General features: G+C 41.3%; 2 protein-coding genes and 1 pseudogene across 2 annotated transcripts in view; all 3 read right to left on the reverse strand.

Annotated features, from left to right (window-relative positions):
• The window catches only part of IGSF22 (immunoglobulin superfamily member 22), a 35,053-nt gene extending 33,127 nt beyond the window's left edge, over positions 1-1,926 (reverse strand). Inside the window, exon 1 of the mRNA XM_066611211.1 lies at positions 1,797-1,926. Within this exon, the coding sequence (XP_066467308.1) occupies positions 1,797-1,926 (130 nt within the window). The remainder of the gene's footprint in view (positions 1-1,796) is intronic.
• A 4,783-nt stretch (positions 1,927-6,709) lies between these two features.
• On the reverse strand, positions 6,710-6,826 carry LOC136637299 (5S ribosomal RNA; annotated as a pseudogene).
• Positions 6,827-11,539: 4,713 nt separating this feature from the next.
• PTPN5 (protein tyrosine phosphatase non-receptor type 5) overlaps positions 11,540-19,778 on the reverse strand; it is a 47,462-nt gene continuing 39,223 nt past the window's right edge. The window contains exons 11-12 of the mRNA XM_066632193.1: positions 18,072-18,185; positions 11,540-11,636 (exon numbers count right to left, since the gene is read on the reverse strand). Coding sequence (XP_066488290.1) covers positions 11,540-11,636; positions 18,072-18,185 — 211 coding nt within the window. The remainder of the gene's footprint in view (positions 11,637-18,071; positions 18,186-19,778) is intronic.

The following is a 19,778-nucleotide window of genomic DNA, read 5'->3' on the forward strand; positions in this document are numbered from 1 at the left end:
TAAATTTGCTCCACCGTGGCAAACCTCTCTGCCACCCTGAGCTCTTTCCTTGCCCTGGGTGCATGCAGCAGGCTTCTGGCTGGTGCTGGGCTCAGCATGAACTGACGCTGATCTGGCGCCAGCACCAGGCGCTGAGTGTCGCGGGTGTGCCTTATGGCATGTAGGACCTGCGCACTGAGTGCAGGATTGGGCTCTAACCCTGTTGGCACAAGGAGACAATGGTGCTGTATTAATATTAACAACAAAACAGTTCCAAATACAACCATATGGAGTAGCTAGGTGTTTCATTCACTTATTCTGAGAATTAAAAAATTAAAACTTCCAAGTGCTACTTTCACCCAAGTGCAAACATAATAGTAACCAGAGATAATGTGGCTCTCTGTAACAGAATGAACTCTTGGTGGCGATGGACTTGATTTAACCTTCCCTCCTTCCTGCCCTAATGATGTGTTTGGACACAGTACTTTTGACAGGATTTATGCCACTGTAAGTTCTAATTCTTAAAACCCTTTGCGTGATGTGGTGTGGTGGGCTTCAGTGTTCATTGACTGATAAATTGAACAAATCACATGGCCCTTCCAGTCTAGCTCCAGTCACATCCAAATCACATCCAGTCTAGCTCCAGTTTTCAGCAAACTAAGCAATCTATAATGATGCTCCCTAAAACATGCAAATCTTGCAACAGTCCTGGTCAGAGTGTGAGAAATAGTGCTGTATAAATCCACCATGCCAGCATGTTCTGCAGTCTTGTTCATGTTTGTTTGCCAAATCTGCAAATACAGTATTTATTGATAATAGGGTTGTCCAGTCCATATAGGATCCATAGTTGTCATATCCTGTGTTATGGACAAGCTGGTACAATGACTTCTGTAGGAAATGTAGGGTCATTTGGTATAGAAGGAGGAAACACATTATTTACTGACAACCACATTGATACAAATTAAGTTATTATAGTTACAGGAATCTGATGCTAAGGATATTAAAGACCATTGTCAGGGTTAACGAGTTAGATACAGCAAACTATTATGCCAGGATCTGAGAAAGTATAATTGTCTTAAGATGCATGAAAATATTACATGGGGAAAAAACTGCATATGGACAATTTGGGTTGGAGGATTGTTTACAGAACCAAACAATTGACAAGTACAGCAGAGGTGCCATTTAAGCAAGACAGGGACACTGTTCACGTTTCTGACCACATACAATTATTTTTCAGGAGCATCTATATTTCTGGCCATCTCACTGGTACTACTCAAACATGCTATATGTAGAGGGTTTTTTTCCCCCTAGTAAGTAAAATTACAGCCGAAGTTTTATGGAACAAAGTGGGCTTATTTCTGAGCAAAATAAATAACATCACTTTCAAACACCAATAGCTATAAGCTTCAAAAACATGGAGCTGCTACATAAAATGGCAGTCCTGCATCAAGGTTTTGCCTTCCCCTCTGTAATGTCTGCAATGACAAAGCTGATGTTCTGATGTCATCATGCTGAGTGCTTCCTCCACTCAACATAACTGGCTGCCATTGGTGAAATGGCAAAATGTTCAGCATGACATGGTCAGGACATATGGTAAGTTGCACTATATATTACAGTAGTAGTCCCCAAACGAAGTCCCATGGGATAACCATTGACTAAGCAATGCATATTATGGGGAAAACGATGATCTTAAGTCCCTTAAGACTTCTGTCTATGGGACTGAGTTACAACTAACTTTAACTGCATCAGGGCAGATGGATTTACTTTAGGATTTACAAAATATTCTTTGAATGCATCTTGAGTTTCTGAATACTTACCTCCCACAATTTTGGTGCTCTGAGACATGCGTTGCACTGAGCTGGACATCTCCATGGAGCTTTGCATGTGTTGCACTGAGCTGGACATCTCTTGGACTTTGGTTTCCATACGCATTACTTTGGTTGCCATAATGAGAGCCTTTGACTTTCTTCAGATTACAGTATTTTTATGAACTGCAGAATAAAATGCTTGATCATTATACTTTGTCAGTGTTGCTAGGAGTATCCATTCCCACCCTTATACTATGGAGTTTTAGTCAAAGCCAATTCATAGCTCTGCTCTAGTGCCCAAAGAGAGAACTGGGATGGGACTATATGAATGAAGGGACAGGGTCAAGTAGGTAGGGATAGATTCTGAATTACTCGGGTCACCAGGGACAGGTTCCAGGTTTACCTCCACCCTATGGCTGTTTCAAAATGTACCTTGACATTCCCCCATGTAGATGAATGATTGTCTCTCTGGTTGAGAAAAGTAAAGTGCTACACTTGGGGACACTGTATGAGGAAGGTATCCCAAAACTGGAGAGCCTGGCCTTCAGGGAAAGGAGTCCTGCATGGTGGTGTAGGAGGATGAAACAGCGAAATATAGCATCTAATGCATTCAAATTTTGAATTAATTTCATTAGAAGAGGGGTTGTGGCTTAGTGGCAGAGCACATGCATGCAAAAGGTCACAGGTTTGATCCTTGGTATCTCAAGTAGAGCTGGAAAAGACCTTTCTCTAAATACTAAGCTAGTTGAAACCATGATCCCAGCCAGTATCAGCTTGTGTGTAGCTCTCTCCCTCTTACACACACACAGTTTGCTTACTTATTTAAAATTTCTATATGACATTTCTACCAAGAGGCACCTAGCAAGTGTAAGCAGTGACCAATCATGGGGAGTTTCCATGGCAACACTTTACTGCATACTGGTGGAGGCTTCTACTGGCATGAAAACTGCCTACGTGACTGGGGCAATTGATATGGTGAGTAGCTCTTACACATTCTGGACTTATGCATGGATCTGCCCCCTCCCAAAGCATTTTCAGTCAGCCTTTATTTATTCAAATCTCATCACTACACAAGTGCATTGCACACCCCCGTGACTACATTTGTTGATACACGTATAACCTTCTTTGTGCTGTTACCTACCTTAGAAGGACAAAATAAATTCCATTGTTCATTACAGGAGATACAGACACAGAGAGGCCATTGCCTAACAGCAGCAGTGTCCTGGGACCTAGTGGCATCTGGGGCTGGGGGATGTGGAAACGTCACCCCCCTAAATCACTGCATCACCCACACCTGCCCCTGACATGCTCCCCCACTTCTGGAATGGCTCCATTTTGGAGTGGTTTGGACACGAGGGACGGTGGGTGGGCCCAGTTAACAACATTTGCCACTTCCAGCAATGAGCACCCCCTCCCCCGTGACAAGTCCAGAAAACATGCAGAGCACTATGGAGGGGGAGTGCAACATCCCAGTTGCCCCCCAACCACCCCTGTGCCCTGGCCCGGAACTCCTCTTTGCACATCACCGCCTAACACAGAGGTGAAGATGAAACAAAGAGAAATAAGAGAATAGGAAGGCAAACACCCCTTCCTCTGGTGAAGCTAATTAGCCAAGTTAACACGATAGGTATCTAATGGACTCAAAATGGTGATTATCTGAATAATATGAATGCTACTCATCTATGAGAATAAATTAAGGTTTGTTGTATATTAAAAGGAACATGAGGAAAATGTTTTTTATACTAAACTTTTCAATTTAAGAAATTCATATTTCATCCCAAATAAATTTAACAGGTAAAAATGACTAAACTGTACCTTTTCTTCTGGCTCTTACGATTCTTGGTGGTCTCTATTATGAAGAAGTTTCTGGACCATCAGTGAGTTCTTCTGAGTCCCGTAGCAGATGTGAACTGGCTATAGAGTCTTGGCAGTCTCAGAAAGACAGCTGGGTCCCTCAGCATACCTCAATATGGCTGTGTGTAATTCATACTTTAAATATACACTGGCCCCCGGTGGGCTATGTGGTTACATCCATCTCGGTAGCTCAGCAGTTTCAAAGAGTGAAAGAGGACAGGCCCTTAGGGGCAAAGATGATTGCATACCAAAAAACACATTACCAAAGGTTAAAACAAGCTCCTTTTTCCACAGAGAGAACTTATGTACAAGTCCCAAGTTTAAAAAATAACTTATACAGGTACTAAAAAGAGCTCTTTTCTTTATTGATCATAAAATGTACATTTTTGAGAATATACTTTGAAAAGTAATTCTCATCTACTTTGGCTGAAAATTCATTTTCTATGCAAGTCATGGACAAAACTAGTGATGATAGTGTTGAAACTAGGACACATGAGTACACAGAAGCTTTTCAACCCTTCAAGCCCAATAGCCTTCATTTTGTGGTGGCCAGGAGAGGGTACAACCTTACACCTCTGCTCCACCTGCAGCCATACTTTCATGAAGTCACTCATGCCTTGTCCCAATCCATGATGGCCTCTTTGAAATCAGTCTGTTATAAAAGCTGGGCATTTTTGGCAACACCCCTCTTCATATTCAGTAGCTCTGTCTTTACTGAAGTTTGAATCGTTTCACCTTTGTTTGTGTGTAATGAGGCTTTAGAACACCATATTTTTGTTCAACTTGTTTTGACGACTGTGATGTCAAAATACTAGCAATTTATATCAATGTCAAGCACTAATTAAAATGATGCCTTCGGCAGGATGACATGTCTTCTCTGCTGTGATCTGCTGCTGGCTCAGTGCAATTGGCTTGCTGCCCTTCTTAGAGCCTAAACCTATTTATAAGCAAATAATGTAGCAGCTTACTCTGGAATACCTTTGGAGAGAGCAAAGGCCTCTCATCACTTCTGTATAGGGTGAGTCCTGTAATTGCTGTCTTCAAGTTTGGGGTGGTAGAGGTCTTGGGCATGGAGGCTTCATTGGGCCTCTCTCTTCCTGCATTATGCTCTCCCAGCCCACCTCTTACTTCTTTCCATAGGGAGAGGGCTGGTGAATGAGCACGGAGAGGCAAGGCTGCTACTTTTCCTCTTCACTGTCAGTGAGAGGAGGAGCAGCAGTGCCAGGGCCCTCTCTTGATCAGCAGTAGACATGAGACTCAGTAGATGCCTAAGGATGCCACTCTCTAACGGCAGCCCTGCATACTATTTTGTTAATAAAAGGTGCATGATTTGCTGAAACACATCAGCCACTGTGCACTCTCCCCCCCCCCTTTAAATTGTGCCTCTTCTAGAAGGGCTGTCTTTTTACCACGGGCATCTAAGGGCCCAATCCTATTCAACTTTTCAGTGCAAATGCAATCGTACCTTTGGGGCATGTGCTGCATCCTGTGGTGAGTGGGCAATCACAGAGGTCCCCTCAAGACATTTGATCACTTACCTTGGAGCTGCATTACAGTTGCACCAGCTCTGTAAAGTTGGATTGGGCCCACAGCAATTTACCAGACAATCCTGACAAACCAGGACAAATAGGTAGTCGTTCTACAGAGATTCTTTGTACTTTATGACCACAGCATATATTTTTACCTTTACCCGAAAAAACAGCAATCCTAGTGGTGCCCTACCTCACAGGAATGTGACTATAGGTGAACTATAAGGTGGTCTTATGGAATGGGATACAAGTAATTTCAACCCTGATCAGCACCATGCAGCCCAAATTTGATTGTACAACTTGTCCCAGCTAGTGTTCCATTTCTGGCTTTTTTCATAGAAAGGCTAGACAAGAACATACATGGGTGCCTTGTTCTCCCAGCAGTTGTACTGCTGTAATATCCAAGAGAGAAACTGCACTGGAAAGATTCACAGGCAGACAATGTAGCAGAATCTTTTCAAATTTTTCTTGCACAAATTCCTATTTGTACATTCCAGGAAACAACCAGACATACAAGGCACCTTTGCACCCAGGTAGCTACTGGTGCTATAATATTCAAATCTGCAATAAGTATTTCAGTATAAATTTTACCAAGCTTGTTGCAGGGCTGGCCCATCCATGAAGCAGGCTGAGGTGTTCACCTCAGAGAGCAGACTGGCCGAGGGAGGCCCTCCTGTGTGTGCTCGCTTGCCTCCACTCCTTGTCTTCCACTCCATTTCCCCTCATTCCACTCCACCCTGGAGTGGAAGGAGCAAAGTCTGGCACATTAAGCTTGCCAGGGAAAGGGGGAAGCATTTGGCATGCCAGCTCAGGAAATCTTGGGTCAGCACTGGCTTCTTTCAATGTCCAGTTTTATCTTTGGAAAACTGTCTCACAATAGCCTTCCCCCACACCACTGAACCATCCCCTCCTCCACCATAATCAAAGCAAACAAAAATGTCACAAAATACAGCAAAAGAGCTCGAACTTGAAGACATGCTAAGCAGAATAGCTGCCTGTCCTGTTGAAAGATGCAACTCTTAGGAACAAGATGTCTCACAATACATTCAGCATACTGGTGGAAAGCTGATCAAAATGACCACTGACACCAAAATGACCATTGAAATGAGTTATAAATCATGAGTGGTCGTTAAGAAGAGACGAGTTTTGAAAATAGGCCTCTTAAGGTAGAACTATCAGTTGCAGTGAAAATAGGGGGAAATGGGGGGAAAATTTGCATCCTTTTGTCAAGTTCTTCCTCTTTCCCACATAACGTACATGGCTTCACATACCCAGTGTCATATCATGACATGGTGCATTTCACATCACTGGCTGCCGCTGGGGTAGGCAGTGAAATACATGTTTTGATATCACATCTGGGAAAACAACTTGTGGAGGGGATAAGAGGGAACTTGACAGAGGAGTGCTGTTTTTGATGGCAGACTCCTCTAACTCATATGGCATAGTTTTCACCTTAGTGCCAGAAAACACCTGTGGTTTTAAAAAAAATAAATTACCTAACATGGTTGGCAACCTTCAGTCTTGAAAGACTATGGTATAAGCCTACAGCACCTGGTATTCCCAGGCAGTCTCCCATCCAAGTACTAACCAGGCCTGACCCTGCTTAGTTTCTGAGATCAGATGAAATCAGGCATGTGCAGGGTAACATCCAAACTCTGCAACTCACTTGCCTTCTGTCCTTACTACTATAAATATAAGCAAGTGACCACTCCCTCTGTTGCTCAATGGACACTTATTATTTATTTTTTATGTTGAAGCTTGCTTGCTTGCTTGTTTTCTTGAAGCTCCAGTGACAGATTTTCCTTAACCTCATTTTAGTGAGAAGATCAGATGACTATGCAAAGCAGGAAGAGTTAACTGCTCAGGGTTCTTTCCGTAAGATCCTCAGGGATGGATTACCACAGAAAGTCTTTACCTTATAAGAGGACTGAAGAAGTCTTGCAGCTGCCACTGGGACTTGGAGAACTCAGGTCGGACATAATAATAAAATCTTGACTCAGGCAAGCAGTACTGCTTTTTTTATAAAGGCACATGCTGTTTCAGGAATGGCTCCTCCCTCATGTTCTTAGATGTGCTTCTATTAAAGCAGTGTTTTTCAACCGCTGGGTCATGACCCCAATGGGGTAGTGAAGCCTCATTTGGGGGGTCGCTGCAACTTTTCAAAGCCTGTGCAAGAGAGCGCTTGGATCCAATTCAACAACACTACTGCCTTATCAAAATGTCCTGATACAATTCTGCAGTTCTTGATATAATTCTGCAAGGCTTCTTCTCACTTGCCCCGCAGCCCCCATGGTCAGCCCTGCTCAGGCTGCTACCTCACAGGGTTGTTGTGAAGACAAAGAGGTTGAAGGAAATGGGATGGACAGGAGTGGGTAGACTGGGTCCCGGGAGGGGCAGGATTGGTGATGGGTACTCCGTCTCATTATTTATTGGTGTTGTGGCACAAAAAAGGTTGAAGACCACTGTATTCAAGAATAGTGCCTGGAGCATGCTTGCGTTACAAGAAATATCCAATAGCAGGAGAGACTCTCTTCGATTCAATTCTGATATTTAACGCTCCTGAATAGGACTCTAGAGAAGGAGGATTTTATATGAGCCATAGAAAAACAGCTTGCAGGGGCCAACTCAATCTCTTGTCTTTGACAGGCTAGTTTGCAAGCAAACACAGGAAGTGTCTGCTTGCATAAATAAATAAAATTGAGGTTCAGACAAATATATCACTTTAATCTGCAGTCTGAAGTATTTCAAAGAAAACTTCTACAATTTGAGTCTTCCGATGGTGTGAACTAGTGACAACTAAGGACAGTAGTTAGGCAGCCAAGGGCAGTGTTTGAAGGTGAGCCTCAGAACAGCTGCAGTAGACTCCACTTAAAGGAATTAAGACTGTGCACCAGTGCTTGATGGATAGTGCCTTTGCCTTATTTGTTGTGTTGAGATCATTTTCGCATAGATTAATGTGCAGGTTTGTCATGGAAGTATCCATTTTTGACTGAGCACAACACTTCCCTATATTTGAGAATAAAGTTAGCCCAAAAGTGAACAGCAGTTTTTGGTTGTTAGTCGTCCACATTTATATTCTTGGGCTTTCAATTCGGATCAAATTTGCATCCCTTGAATTATTGTTTTTTAAATTTGGCTCCACTTTTGTCTCTGACATTGTGCTTTTTTAAATAACCTTTTTGTTGCTTTTACTGTAGTTGTAAATGTGAGTATATGCCACTTTGGAAACTTTTGCTGAAAAGTGACTAAGGGTGCAATCCTAACCCATTTTCCAGCACCGACATAAGGGCAATGCAGCTCCTAGGTAAGGGAACAAACATTCCCTTACTATGAGGAGGCCTCCGTGAGTGCCCCCCCCCAACTGCAAGATGCAGCACACATCCTATTGGCAGAACTATGCCAGTGCTGGAAAGTGGGTTAGGATTTGGGCCTAATATGCTGATTTTATTTACAAAAGACCAGTGCCATAGCAAGCAGGAGCAGGGGCAGAGGCAGTCCGCCCTGATTGCCGGACCAGATGCTGCGAAGCTGCCACTCAAAGTGGCAGCTGCGGCAATTTTTGGATATTGCTGCAGCCAATGCTTTAAGTGTGCACATGCTTCAGCTGCTTCCTGAGTCAGAATTCAGTCTTTGTGCTCAACACAGTGGCTTCTTAACCTGGCCGTCACATCCTTTCCTCCTCTTTTGGAAGCTCTTGAACAGCCAGATTGAGAAACTGCAGCCTTCTCCAGGAGAACCTGGAAGTGATGTCACAATGTCATCACTGCATGAGACACCACCCTTACCACTGTGGCCCCTCGTGACACCGCTGCATAAGACACCTGATTTTAATTACATACGGAGAATTCTTCTACAGTGAGTCAATAGTCTCTTAAGCCCTAAACATATAGGCTGTATGATTACTAACAACTTCCAAATTCTAATAGTTAACACTGGTGGTATTATAGCAGTTAGATAAAGAATTAAAAGACATTATGTGAAAATGCATCTTACGGTGGCCATTCTGTTCAAATATGAACAGTTGTTGTAACAGAGATATTCATTTCATCTCTGTACTAAACAATATACAAATTATGGCTAAAGTTTTCAAATGTGACTAGCAGCATCGCTAGTTTAGGTAAGAGATTCAAATGCTCTCCTTAATGAATGCTGACCATTAAATACCATGTGGGAGGGTGGCTGGATAGGCATCAGTGTGGTCATGCACAGAACTTTGCGCAAATGGTGCTTTCCTGCGTATAGACACATCATATAAATGAACTCATGAGCCCTTATGTTAAACTGGCTCTTATGGCTTAGGTGTGAAACTACAGATATAGATAGAAGAACAGCATGACTCTGATTTGAAAGGAAGAATTTCTATTTGTGTGGAGTGTCATGAGAAACTCCAGCTTAAGAAAAAGAACATAAGCTGTTAATTTCCAATTTATTAAACACTGTCAGAATATTGTCAAAGTATGGAAACCGACTCCAGCTCCATTCATGTTCCCTTGGTTGCAGAGTATTTTGTATATCGTGTTCCTTTGCAAAATAAAAAATAAAAATAAAATAAAAAATAAAATAGCAGCATATAAGGACCTTGGGAAAGAAGAAATAAATCTTTGGACTTTTTTCCTTTCAAAGTTGGGTTTATGTTTCTCCAGCAGATATTATAATGCCTGCTTTCAGCCCTAACCAAGACTTGCTATTTCTTATTTAACTAATCCTTTTTAGAGGAGCTTTTCAATGTTCTTACTGTTTAGCTTTTTACCTTGGCTTTAAGTTTTTTCTTTTTCTCTGTTGCTATTATGCTTTATCTGTTGCTATTATGTATAATAGTTATATAACAAAAGCTTGTGCCTATCAATTTATGTAGGTTTTTTTGTCTTTACTTTCATGTATTTAATTACTATAAATCTATTTTTATAGATATTTTATAAATATTTTATTTATAAATAAATATTTTATAAATATTAAAACAAACAGTCTGTGGCATACCCAACTGTTGTCCTTGGGTCCTGGTTTATTCAATACTATGAACCAATTTGCAAATTTCTGTCTAGAAGTTGTAGCTGGATGCAACTCTTCTAACCAATGTTTGAGTCAACTCTTCTATCCACTGGTTTAGAAGAAATGGGAGGCAATAAGGCAATGGCTCCAACCACTATTTCCTTTGGAAGGTTCTGAAGGAAGGTTAACCATCTATTAAAACCACTGATATTATACTCTGTTTTCAAGCACATGGGAGCCCACATTTACAATACCGATGGCTGCAAAAACTTCAGATGACCCAAATATTCAAGCCACATGCTAGAGAAAGTCAATCACTTTCCCCTGAAAGTTCCTAGCTAATTTGACCACAGTGATTGCCTTCTTTGCCACAAATATTTTGATGAGTCAATCAATTTGTACAATCAACTTTATGAGATATGCAGTTTGTACGGATCCAGGCTAGGACTATGGTAAAATAAAATGTGAGAGTTTTTCATTTTCCTCTCCTAGTTCAATCCACTATCACTATGCCATCACAAACATCTGGGCTCTGACATTAATAAATGTGGTTGGGAGCTTTAAGAAGCATTCATATGACCATGTCACTACACACTGAACATAAAACTACACATGGAACATAAAAATCTCATACTGCCATTTTGCTTGTGGACTGGCCCTGAGGTCATGAAAGCAAATTCCATCCACAGTATCCCCAAATTCCCTATACATTACAAAAATACTAAGCAATGCTGCAATGATAGGAGAAGCAAATAATTCAGAAGCAGTTTCTTTTCCTATCTTCTTTTGCACTTGAAGGAACAGTTTGTTGTAAACAAGCAAATGTACAAAGCTTGAAGCATAATTTCAGTATGAATCCACTTGAATCCTTTAATGCAAGAGGCTCAGACGGTCTTATGATATACACAGTATCCGGTAGTTTAAAATGTAAAAACAATCAGGAAAAAGAGGCAAAAAAGTTACTTTTCAAGCTTAGTAAACAGACATTACAGACGTCAGCAAGACATTTATCAAAGAATTTCACACTGTATTTGGATCTAGTAGCAATTCGGTTATTTTTTTTTAAATAGTAAATCTGACAGTGATGTTTTAAATTTTGTAACAAATGAAGCTACTGATCTTATTTACAGTATAAATAGGTTTTTGTTTTTTAGGGGGAGTTGTGAGGAAGATGAGGTCCTGTCACATATTGAAGACAAGCGGTATCTTAACTCTTAAATGCAAAATAAAGCCATATGAAAGTAAAACTATATATATTTATATATGTATAAATAAATATCTTCTCCTCTGAAATTCCCATGTATATCTTCTCAGCTCTGAAATACATACGATTCTGGTCAGAGTTCTGTTGGGTTTGTGGCATAACATTATCTTGAATCATCATTCTTCTGCAGCTGCTCTAGAAAATTGCTTTTCAAACAAGCTCATGACATGGTGGACAAACTGATACTGTTCACTTGTCTGGATCATTCCTCCCCTGAAAAGGAAAAGTAGGGGGGAAAGGGTTGGAAGCCGATATCCCTTCTGTATTGATACAGAGATGATGAAAGCCACACAATAAAAGGAGAATGAAAAGCAAAAGAAAATTATTCAAAGCCCAAAGAGGAAAGCATTGTCTTTGTATCTTCAATCTGATCAGTAATGTACATTAAAAAAACAACAACAACTCTACCACAGATCCTGTGATCCACAGATCCTCACATTCAGGCAACTAGATCTTGGATGTGGCCCTGAGAACTCAATCCAAAGTACTTCCAGTTCAAATCTACAATTATACTTTAGTGCGCAACTGAAAGTTTAGGGAGAGTAGAGGGAATCCTGAGGAACAGTAGATACCACTCACGTTCATTTCAACAACAGGCACTGCTGATTCCAGAAGGAACTAGTTGGACTGAAACAATCCTCCCCAAATTCTGGATTGCATGTGTCAGAAGAACTGAAACAGTATTTCCAGTCTTTGTGAAAAACTCATCAGGAAGCGCTCTACAGCTTACAAACCAACAAAATAGTGGGCAGCTCTTGAAGAGACAGTCTTTTTTGTGATGACACCCAAATTACAGAACTTGCTTTCCAGACATATTTTATGTGCCAGGCAAAATCTCACCTGTATTCTCAGGCTTTTAATGATGTATATGAGAGTATAAGTTATACATTTCTGTAATAGCAAAAGACATATTTTGCTGTGTCTGAAAGTTCTTCAGTACAGAAGATACTCTCAAGCGCAGGCATGGTTAAGAAAAGTGAGGCTCACTACAACACTAGAATGAGCTGTTAGCAGTAGGCCATGGAAAGTGAGGCGTTTCTGAGAAGCCGCATCTCCTCTGGAACGGCTGCTGCTCAAGATGTCATTGTTGTGTATCCCTTTTGTTCTGCTGAATATGGCACTGAAAAAATGCAACTCCAACAGCTCATGAACCAAAAGAATTATTTGTCATTATCTTGGGTAATTACGGCCCATGCAAACCCATTACTAGTTTTTTTTAAAAAGCCTACACCCTGAAGTTGAGAAACAAATGCAGCAGGGGGTGGCTCTCCAGTTAGGAGATGAGAGGAAATGAGACTTACTTTTCTCCTAGTGACTGCCAGGCTGCTGCTTCCTCTCCTTACCATAGTCATAAAAACACCTTCCAATTTGCTATTTCAAGGAATTTGGGGGGGGGGGTGAATCCAATGTTTCCTAATATCGTGCACCAGAGGGAACCCCCCCCTTCTGAGTTTTTGGCAGCATTGAAGGAAAAAACTGAACATTTATAGGCACTGGACTAAAAGGTCTTGAGATGAAAATTCTGAAACCTTTCATTCTCTAATATGTACGTTCCTTACAGTTCAACATTGGACTGCACAAAACAGAGCCTTGAGTCCAAATAGTAGTACCTTGAAGAATATTCTGGGTTCTGCACAGGACATGGATTGTGCCACCAATGCCACCAAAACTGATACGTCCTCTGCCCAGCAGGGAGGAGGGGCTGTGGAATCCATCCTCCACCCAATGCTCTAGAAAGCGTAGGTCATTTTGTAAATCCCCCCCAATCTTTCCCCCAAAAGGTTTTTAAGATTCATATTCCACAGACAGAGAAATAAAAGCACAACACTTCCTGTTGTCTATACATTATTACCTTATAATATCTTAAGGTGATTACAAAAGTGGTGTTCACATTGGACCGGTCCTTCTGCTAACCATGCCACTGAGCTGGGAAGAGTGATTCTGCCCAGCATTTAATCTGAAGCCAAAATGAGCATTGGAATCTCTGTTTTAACATCCTATTTTTAATGTCTAGGTTTAGTCCAAGTCAACATGAAGTAATTTTAGAATATTACCTCTCTCTCAGCATTGAATGGGGCTGCCCTTCCTCAATACTTCTGGGATTGAGAAGGAGAGTTGCTATGTCAGACAGTACGTCCCATCAGCCCTTAGCCCTAGTAGTGAACCTCCCTTATTAGAAATGAGCCTTTGAACATGCTCCTTGCTTCTGCATCTCTTGTGAAGACAACACCTATGCTTGCATAGGTAGCAAAAACCCGCAGTGTCCCTAGTTCAAACTATTGCTGCGGAGTTCTTGCAGTTTGTGATGAGCACCCCCTCTCAGCTGCCCCCTACTGACTGCAAAGCCTGCTGTGGGGTATGCGGATGAGCCCCCAGACACCTCAACCTATACTAGTATTTGGCGATTATCTTGTGCATAACCTTTTCTTTCACTTCTATAGTGTCAAATGACTATGGGCCCAATCCTATTCAACTTTCCAGCACTGGTGCAGCTGCAATGCAGCCCCAAGGTAAGGGAACAAATGTTCTCATACGTTGAGGAGACCTCTGTGATTGCCTCCCCACCACAGGACACAGCACATGCCCTATTGCCACAGCTGCACTGGCACATGAAAACTGGATAGGATTGGATCCTAAATCAGCCATGGAGGAAGCCAATTTCTAGATAACCCTAGAAGCTGTTCGTTCTGAAATGATAATGCAACTCCTCAACTAGCAGTGCGCAACTGTCCTGCTAATGCGATGCTTTCCTGCTCACATACAGCAAGGAAATCTTAGGTAAGTCTCTTTCCATACAACCACTTCTTTTTGCCTTTCATTTTCTGAATTTGATTTTGCAAAACCACAAAGCATACCTCAAAGGTTTTTACATTACATCTTGCTCTCAGCTGACTTTGGGCCCAGTCCTATCCAAATTTTCACCACCAGTGCAGCTGTAATGCAGCCCCGAGGTAAGGGAACAAGTGTTCCCATACCTTGAGGAGGCCTCTGCAACTGCCCTCCCCCGATCTCCGGATGCAGTGTATGTCCCACTGGTACAGCTACACCAGCCCTGGAAAACTGGATACGATTGGGCCCTTAAATTCACACCTCTTGCCTTAATTCCTGTGAGTTCTTTGCTGTGAAATAAACCTCCATACTAATCATACAAAGTATTATCAGCAGTGCTGCGTATTCAGCTGCAGTAAACTTTATTGCATTATGAAAAGCCAATACTCTTTCACTTGGATCCAATGAGACAGAAGCATGAGTGAATGGCACTCCCACTCACTGAAAGGAAGAGGGCTTAATTTCTGAAACCTTTCAGCCGCTGCCCAATGTAGTACACTGTTCCAGAGTGTTCACTAACTCTTGGAAGGGGTGCTGGCTCAGCAATGTGAATGAAAGTTCCACTCATGATTCTGTAGATTCAAGCCTGTATCTGAATCTCAGTGGGAATTCTTTTTTTCTTTTCAGTGCTGGCATCCAGTATTCAGTGCTTTTCAGTATTGGCATCCAATACAGTAGAAAACCATCTGAATTTCTGCTATTCTCCATCTCTCAGCACCTCAGTAGGGTGACAAGCATTTTATTCTGCTTTCCACTGAGCATAACAATTCTTCCTTTGTAGTATGTTTCAGCATGAAGTTGGAAGCATCTGAAAAAACCACCATGACCACTAGTACCCCACTATGATTTACTTATCATGAAACATTCCATTTATCCGCACCATTAAGTAGAACAAGATACATTTATGCTGAAATTTAAGGTAAGAGATCAATTTCATATAAATTTCAAATCCTTTATATGGTTATCAGACTTTTATTTGCCCCAGGGCCCAATCCTATTCAGCCACAATGCAGCCCCGAAGAGAGGGAAAAGCATTTCCTTTGAGGAGTGCCCCTACCTCTGCAGGATGCAGGGCACACCCTATTTGCATGGCTGCATCAGACCTGGAAGGTTGGATAGGATTGGGCCCTAACGGATGCACCCTTAAATATTTTTTTATCTTATATTTCTGCATACATTCTTTACTGTGTGTTCTTGCAAATCTGCAATATTGACAAGTGTTCGAACACCAAAATTGGCAAATCCTGCCAGATTTGGCAGGTTTTTAAGAATAACAAACTTTTCTATATTCACGTGTGTGACTATACAGCTGTGATTCTGCACATACAAGCCTCTCTCCTTTATTGTGTCTGGAAAAACTCAGTTGCGGGTTTGCTTAGAGCAATCAGATTCCCACTTAAGGGTCTATTGGACATTTCAATGAAAATGCTGGGACGTCTACAAAGGAGACTCTTGCACAGGATGAAAACTACATGAGTATAACCATCAAAGTGCAATAATCTTGTGACATACGCACTACCCTGTGGTTTAAAAAGTAGTCACACTGGAATATTTGAACTTTATGGGAGGGGCATTTGTGCTGGATCTCCTGTGCCTGATTACACTGCATTTGAAGTACTTCACAAGCATTTCTTCTGCTTCTGGTCTTCTTGGAAAGATGCAAACATGCTTTGGCTTTCCTTTCACATGATTTCCAGGCATCCTTGTTGCAGAGGAAATGGCTGCATATGGCCACTAGGTGGCATTCTGGCCATAATAGTTACTCAACAAATGCTTTCTTTTCTCAATCAAGGCTTAGGGCCACTTCTCAAATTTGAAATGGAAAATATGAATGCCCCTACCGGATCTATAATAATCACATCTATACATCTGTAAAAATGACTTTTCAGAGCTATCAGTGCATTTCTGCATGCTTAGTTAAGAGCATTCAGAGTCCAAGTTGTCATTCTATTCACCTATCATTACTCCACTCACATGCCAGATTCTAACAGTGAATCATACTAACTGAAGCCATTTAATTCATAAACAATCTAATCCTGAATCAAGCCATTTCTGCCCAACATTGCATATACTCAACAGGGACCAAATGTGTACACCTGTGGCTAGGAAAAAATGGGTTAAGTGGTACACCCCAAATAAATGTGTCTAGAGCAGTAATTCTCAACTTGTGTTTTTTTGCCCCCCTTATGAGTTCTTCTCATGTTCCAGAGCCCCAAGTCAAACAAGGATACAACATGGACACATTATTTTTGGTTTTCAGTCTGTGGACCCTTCAAATGTTTCAGAGCACCCCAGGAAGCTATATGGCTTCTGTTAAGAATGGCTGGTCCAGAGGTTAATTTTGTAACCAAAAGGTTAATTTGTTTAATGTTTTATGACACCAGCCCAAAATGAAATACCGAGGAACCAATCCTAGCCAACTTTCCAGCACTGATTCAGCTGTTCCAGTGGCCATGTGCTGCATCCTGCAATGGGGGGGAGGTACAGTCACGGAGGCCTCCTCAAAGTAAGGGAGTCTTAGTTTCCTTATCTTGAGGCTGCATTGCAGCTGCATCAGTGCTGGAAAGCTGGTCAGGATTGGGCCCTAAGTTAAATAACTTCAGCTCATCAAATTGGTGTTTTTGAAACTATGAATATATTTGTCATTTGTGAACTCATGAGTTCAGACATGTAATTAATTCCTATCTTAATATTTATAAGGCTGTTATTTTGTGTTTAATCTTGTGCTATTATTTCCAATAATTTTCTTAGAAATTATAATGTACTTTTTCCATTATTGTTTTAAATAACAACAGAATACAATCAAACTTTCCAAATAACAGCCCATTCTTAACCCTGCAGTTCCACTGGGTGCAGTGGGACCAAAATGGCTTCTGCTGCATCCAGTAGCACCACAGGGGGAAGCCCCAAGTCCCACAATGGGGTTTCTCAAGTCTGTGCTGGCTATTTGGGTGGCACAGACTTGAGAGCCTCCGTGTTGGGCTTTTCAGCCCAATGTGAAGACTAGGATATGGCAGAGCAAGGTTCCACTGTTCCTACCCCTCTCCCACCCCAGTCCCCTCCAATCCCCACCCCCTTAACCCCTGCCCCTGCCCCCAAGGCCCTCATTGCTACCCGGAGCCAGCGTCAGCACTCACTCTTCACTGCATGTCACGGATGTGCCTTATGGCACATTTGCGACACCTGGCGCTGGCACACATTAGGATTGGGCCCTAAATCATTTCAAAAAGGAAGAATTACACAGGCCAACACACATTTTGCTTCCTTAAACATTACACCAATTCCTGGGTATATTTGGGGTGCTGATTCAAAAAATGGCATCCGTTTTGCCCTATCACATCTAGTTTTGGAGACACAGCATAGCCTCTTTAGTGAATGGTTCAAGCAGCTTGCTCATGAGAAAGCCTACACCATGGCTTCCTCATGAGGAAGCTGCTTGAACAATTCACTAAAGAGGCTATGCTATATCTCCAAAACTAGACGTGATAGGGCAAAATGGATGCCATTTTTGGAATTGGCACCCCAAATTCATATCAAACCACCATAAACTTTGGGAAAAACTTTTCTGACCCTCATTTTGTAGGCCTGAGTTACCAGTCTTTAAAAAATGAAGGTAAAAAGCAAATGCTTTCTGTGGTACATCTGGCATCTACTTACTAACAGCAAACACACCTGCAAAAATTATTTGTACAATAGCAATCTCCCCCCCCCATTTCCCATGAAACCCAAAATTGTTCATAAGTTAAGAAAGAAAATATAGCAGAACTCTGGGTCATAGCATTTCTTTTTCAAAGAAAAGAAAGAAAAACGTTCTCTTACCTGTCGAGCCGTAACTGGCAGGTTGTTCCGAGTATGTCAACTACGCCCTCACTCTTCAACTGTTTGCAGCAAATACTGGTGGCAATAAAGCACCCAGTTCTCCCAATCCCTGCACTGGCCAGTGAAAGTGACAGACAGTGAGGAGGAAAACTCCAGAAAGACCATTAACATTTCCTGATTAATTCAAATCATTTTGCCATGTAAACCATTCTGTGAACTTTTTTTTTTCAAAAAGTAGTACAAAAATATTTTAAATAAGAATTACACATACTCATGCCAAATGTATAAAGCCTACAAAACAATTCCTTGAAGGAGAAAACAGACGTAACTATCCAGACTTTATACAACCAACAAAGCAGGGGTAGCTCCACATCCACAGATAATTGAAAAAGCAGATAAGGGATCCACGGATACAGGGCCTCCCATACCATGTATAGGATTGTAGTCCTAATGGGGCAGTGGCCAATGACCCAGTATGTCAAGGGAACCACCAGCTGAAAAAGTTTAGGGACCTCTGAACAAGGGGGTTGGTGGTCGTCCTTCTTAAGTAAGTGCGCAATGCTTCCCAGAAGGAATAGCTTTCCATGTCCAATAAATTGCGTTTCTGCACATCTATTATGAAGAAAGGCAGTTTAATAAGCGGATGTTTTCCTGTCCAGAATCTGCAATTCTCATTTAGGTAAGAAATAAACAAAAGACAGGAAAAAATGCTGTAACCGTCAGCCAATACTTTTTTCAATGAAAGATTAGCACTTAGATTGGAGGAAAATGTTACAGGGTACAGTGCCAGACAGATGTTAGGTGAGCCATCTGGCTTCTGTCAAGCCTGATATGTCAATATGTCACTTTAAATAACAGAAGCAGCGAACAACAATTACTTTTTGGTCCAAGAGCTTTCCCTGTTTTGCAGTCTCTCAAGTAGTGATGATATCTTACAAGAGGAGTTTTTATTCATTGCTACTTAAATAATTCTAGTCAGTGGCAATACCCTCAGGAAAATAAATGCTATTTGGGCAAAGTCATTTCACTTAAATCTACACATAAGATTGTAAAAGAATATAAGATTAACCTGCTCTTTTTTTCTCCAAAAATCTCTTGGATGCCATCACCACCAAATACTAATCTGTGTTTGATCAGAGAACCCACTGCATTTATGGGTGTCAACAAGTTATGAATTCCCCTTATCTTAATGAAAAATAAGAAGCAAAACCAACAAATTTCCTGTAGCATAATGGAGTGGTTATTTTAAGGCCAATTGCTCTGTGCATTTTTATAACAACCCTTTCCTCATTTAGACTACAAAACATATCTGAAAGGTTACTACAGAGGCACTGGGAGAAAAAAAAAAAACAACCATCCAAACCACATGGACATGTAGAAGTCTGGTTAAAACAAGGTATTCGAAAACCATGCAGAGGCAAAATAGTAAATTCAGGCAGCTGGTTTTGTTGTACCAGGCAAACACACATTTAAAAAGAACCATGAGAAGTCTGGTACATTAATATGACTCTGTGCACTGATACAGCACATTACATTCTCATTTGTAATGAAATGAAATTCTTCTGAACAGTCAGTTGAACATCAATGCTGCAACCATGGAAAGATTAACCATTAATCCTAAACACACTTACTGGGGATGGTGCTGCATTGAACAACATTGAAACAATGTTTCTAAGTAAACATGTATACAGTTATGCTGCAAGCATG

The sequence above is a fragment of the Tiliqua scincoides genome, chromosome 1 (assembly GCF_035046505.1).
Source record: "Tiliqua scincoides isolate rTilSci1 chromosome 1, rTilSci1.hap2, whole genome shotgun sequence".
NCBI lineage: Eukaryota > Metazoa > Chordata > Lepidosauria > Squamata > Scincidae > Tiliqua > Tiliqua scincoides.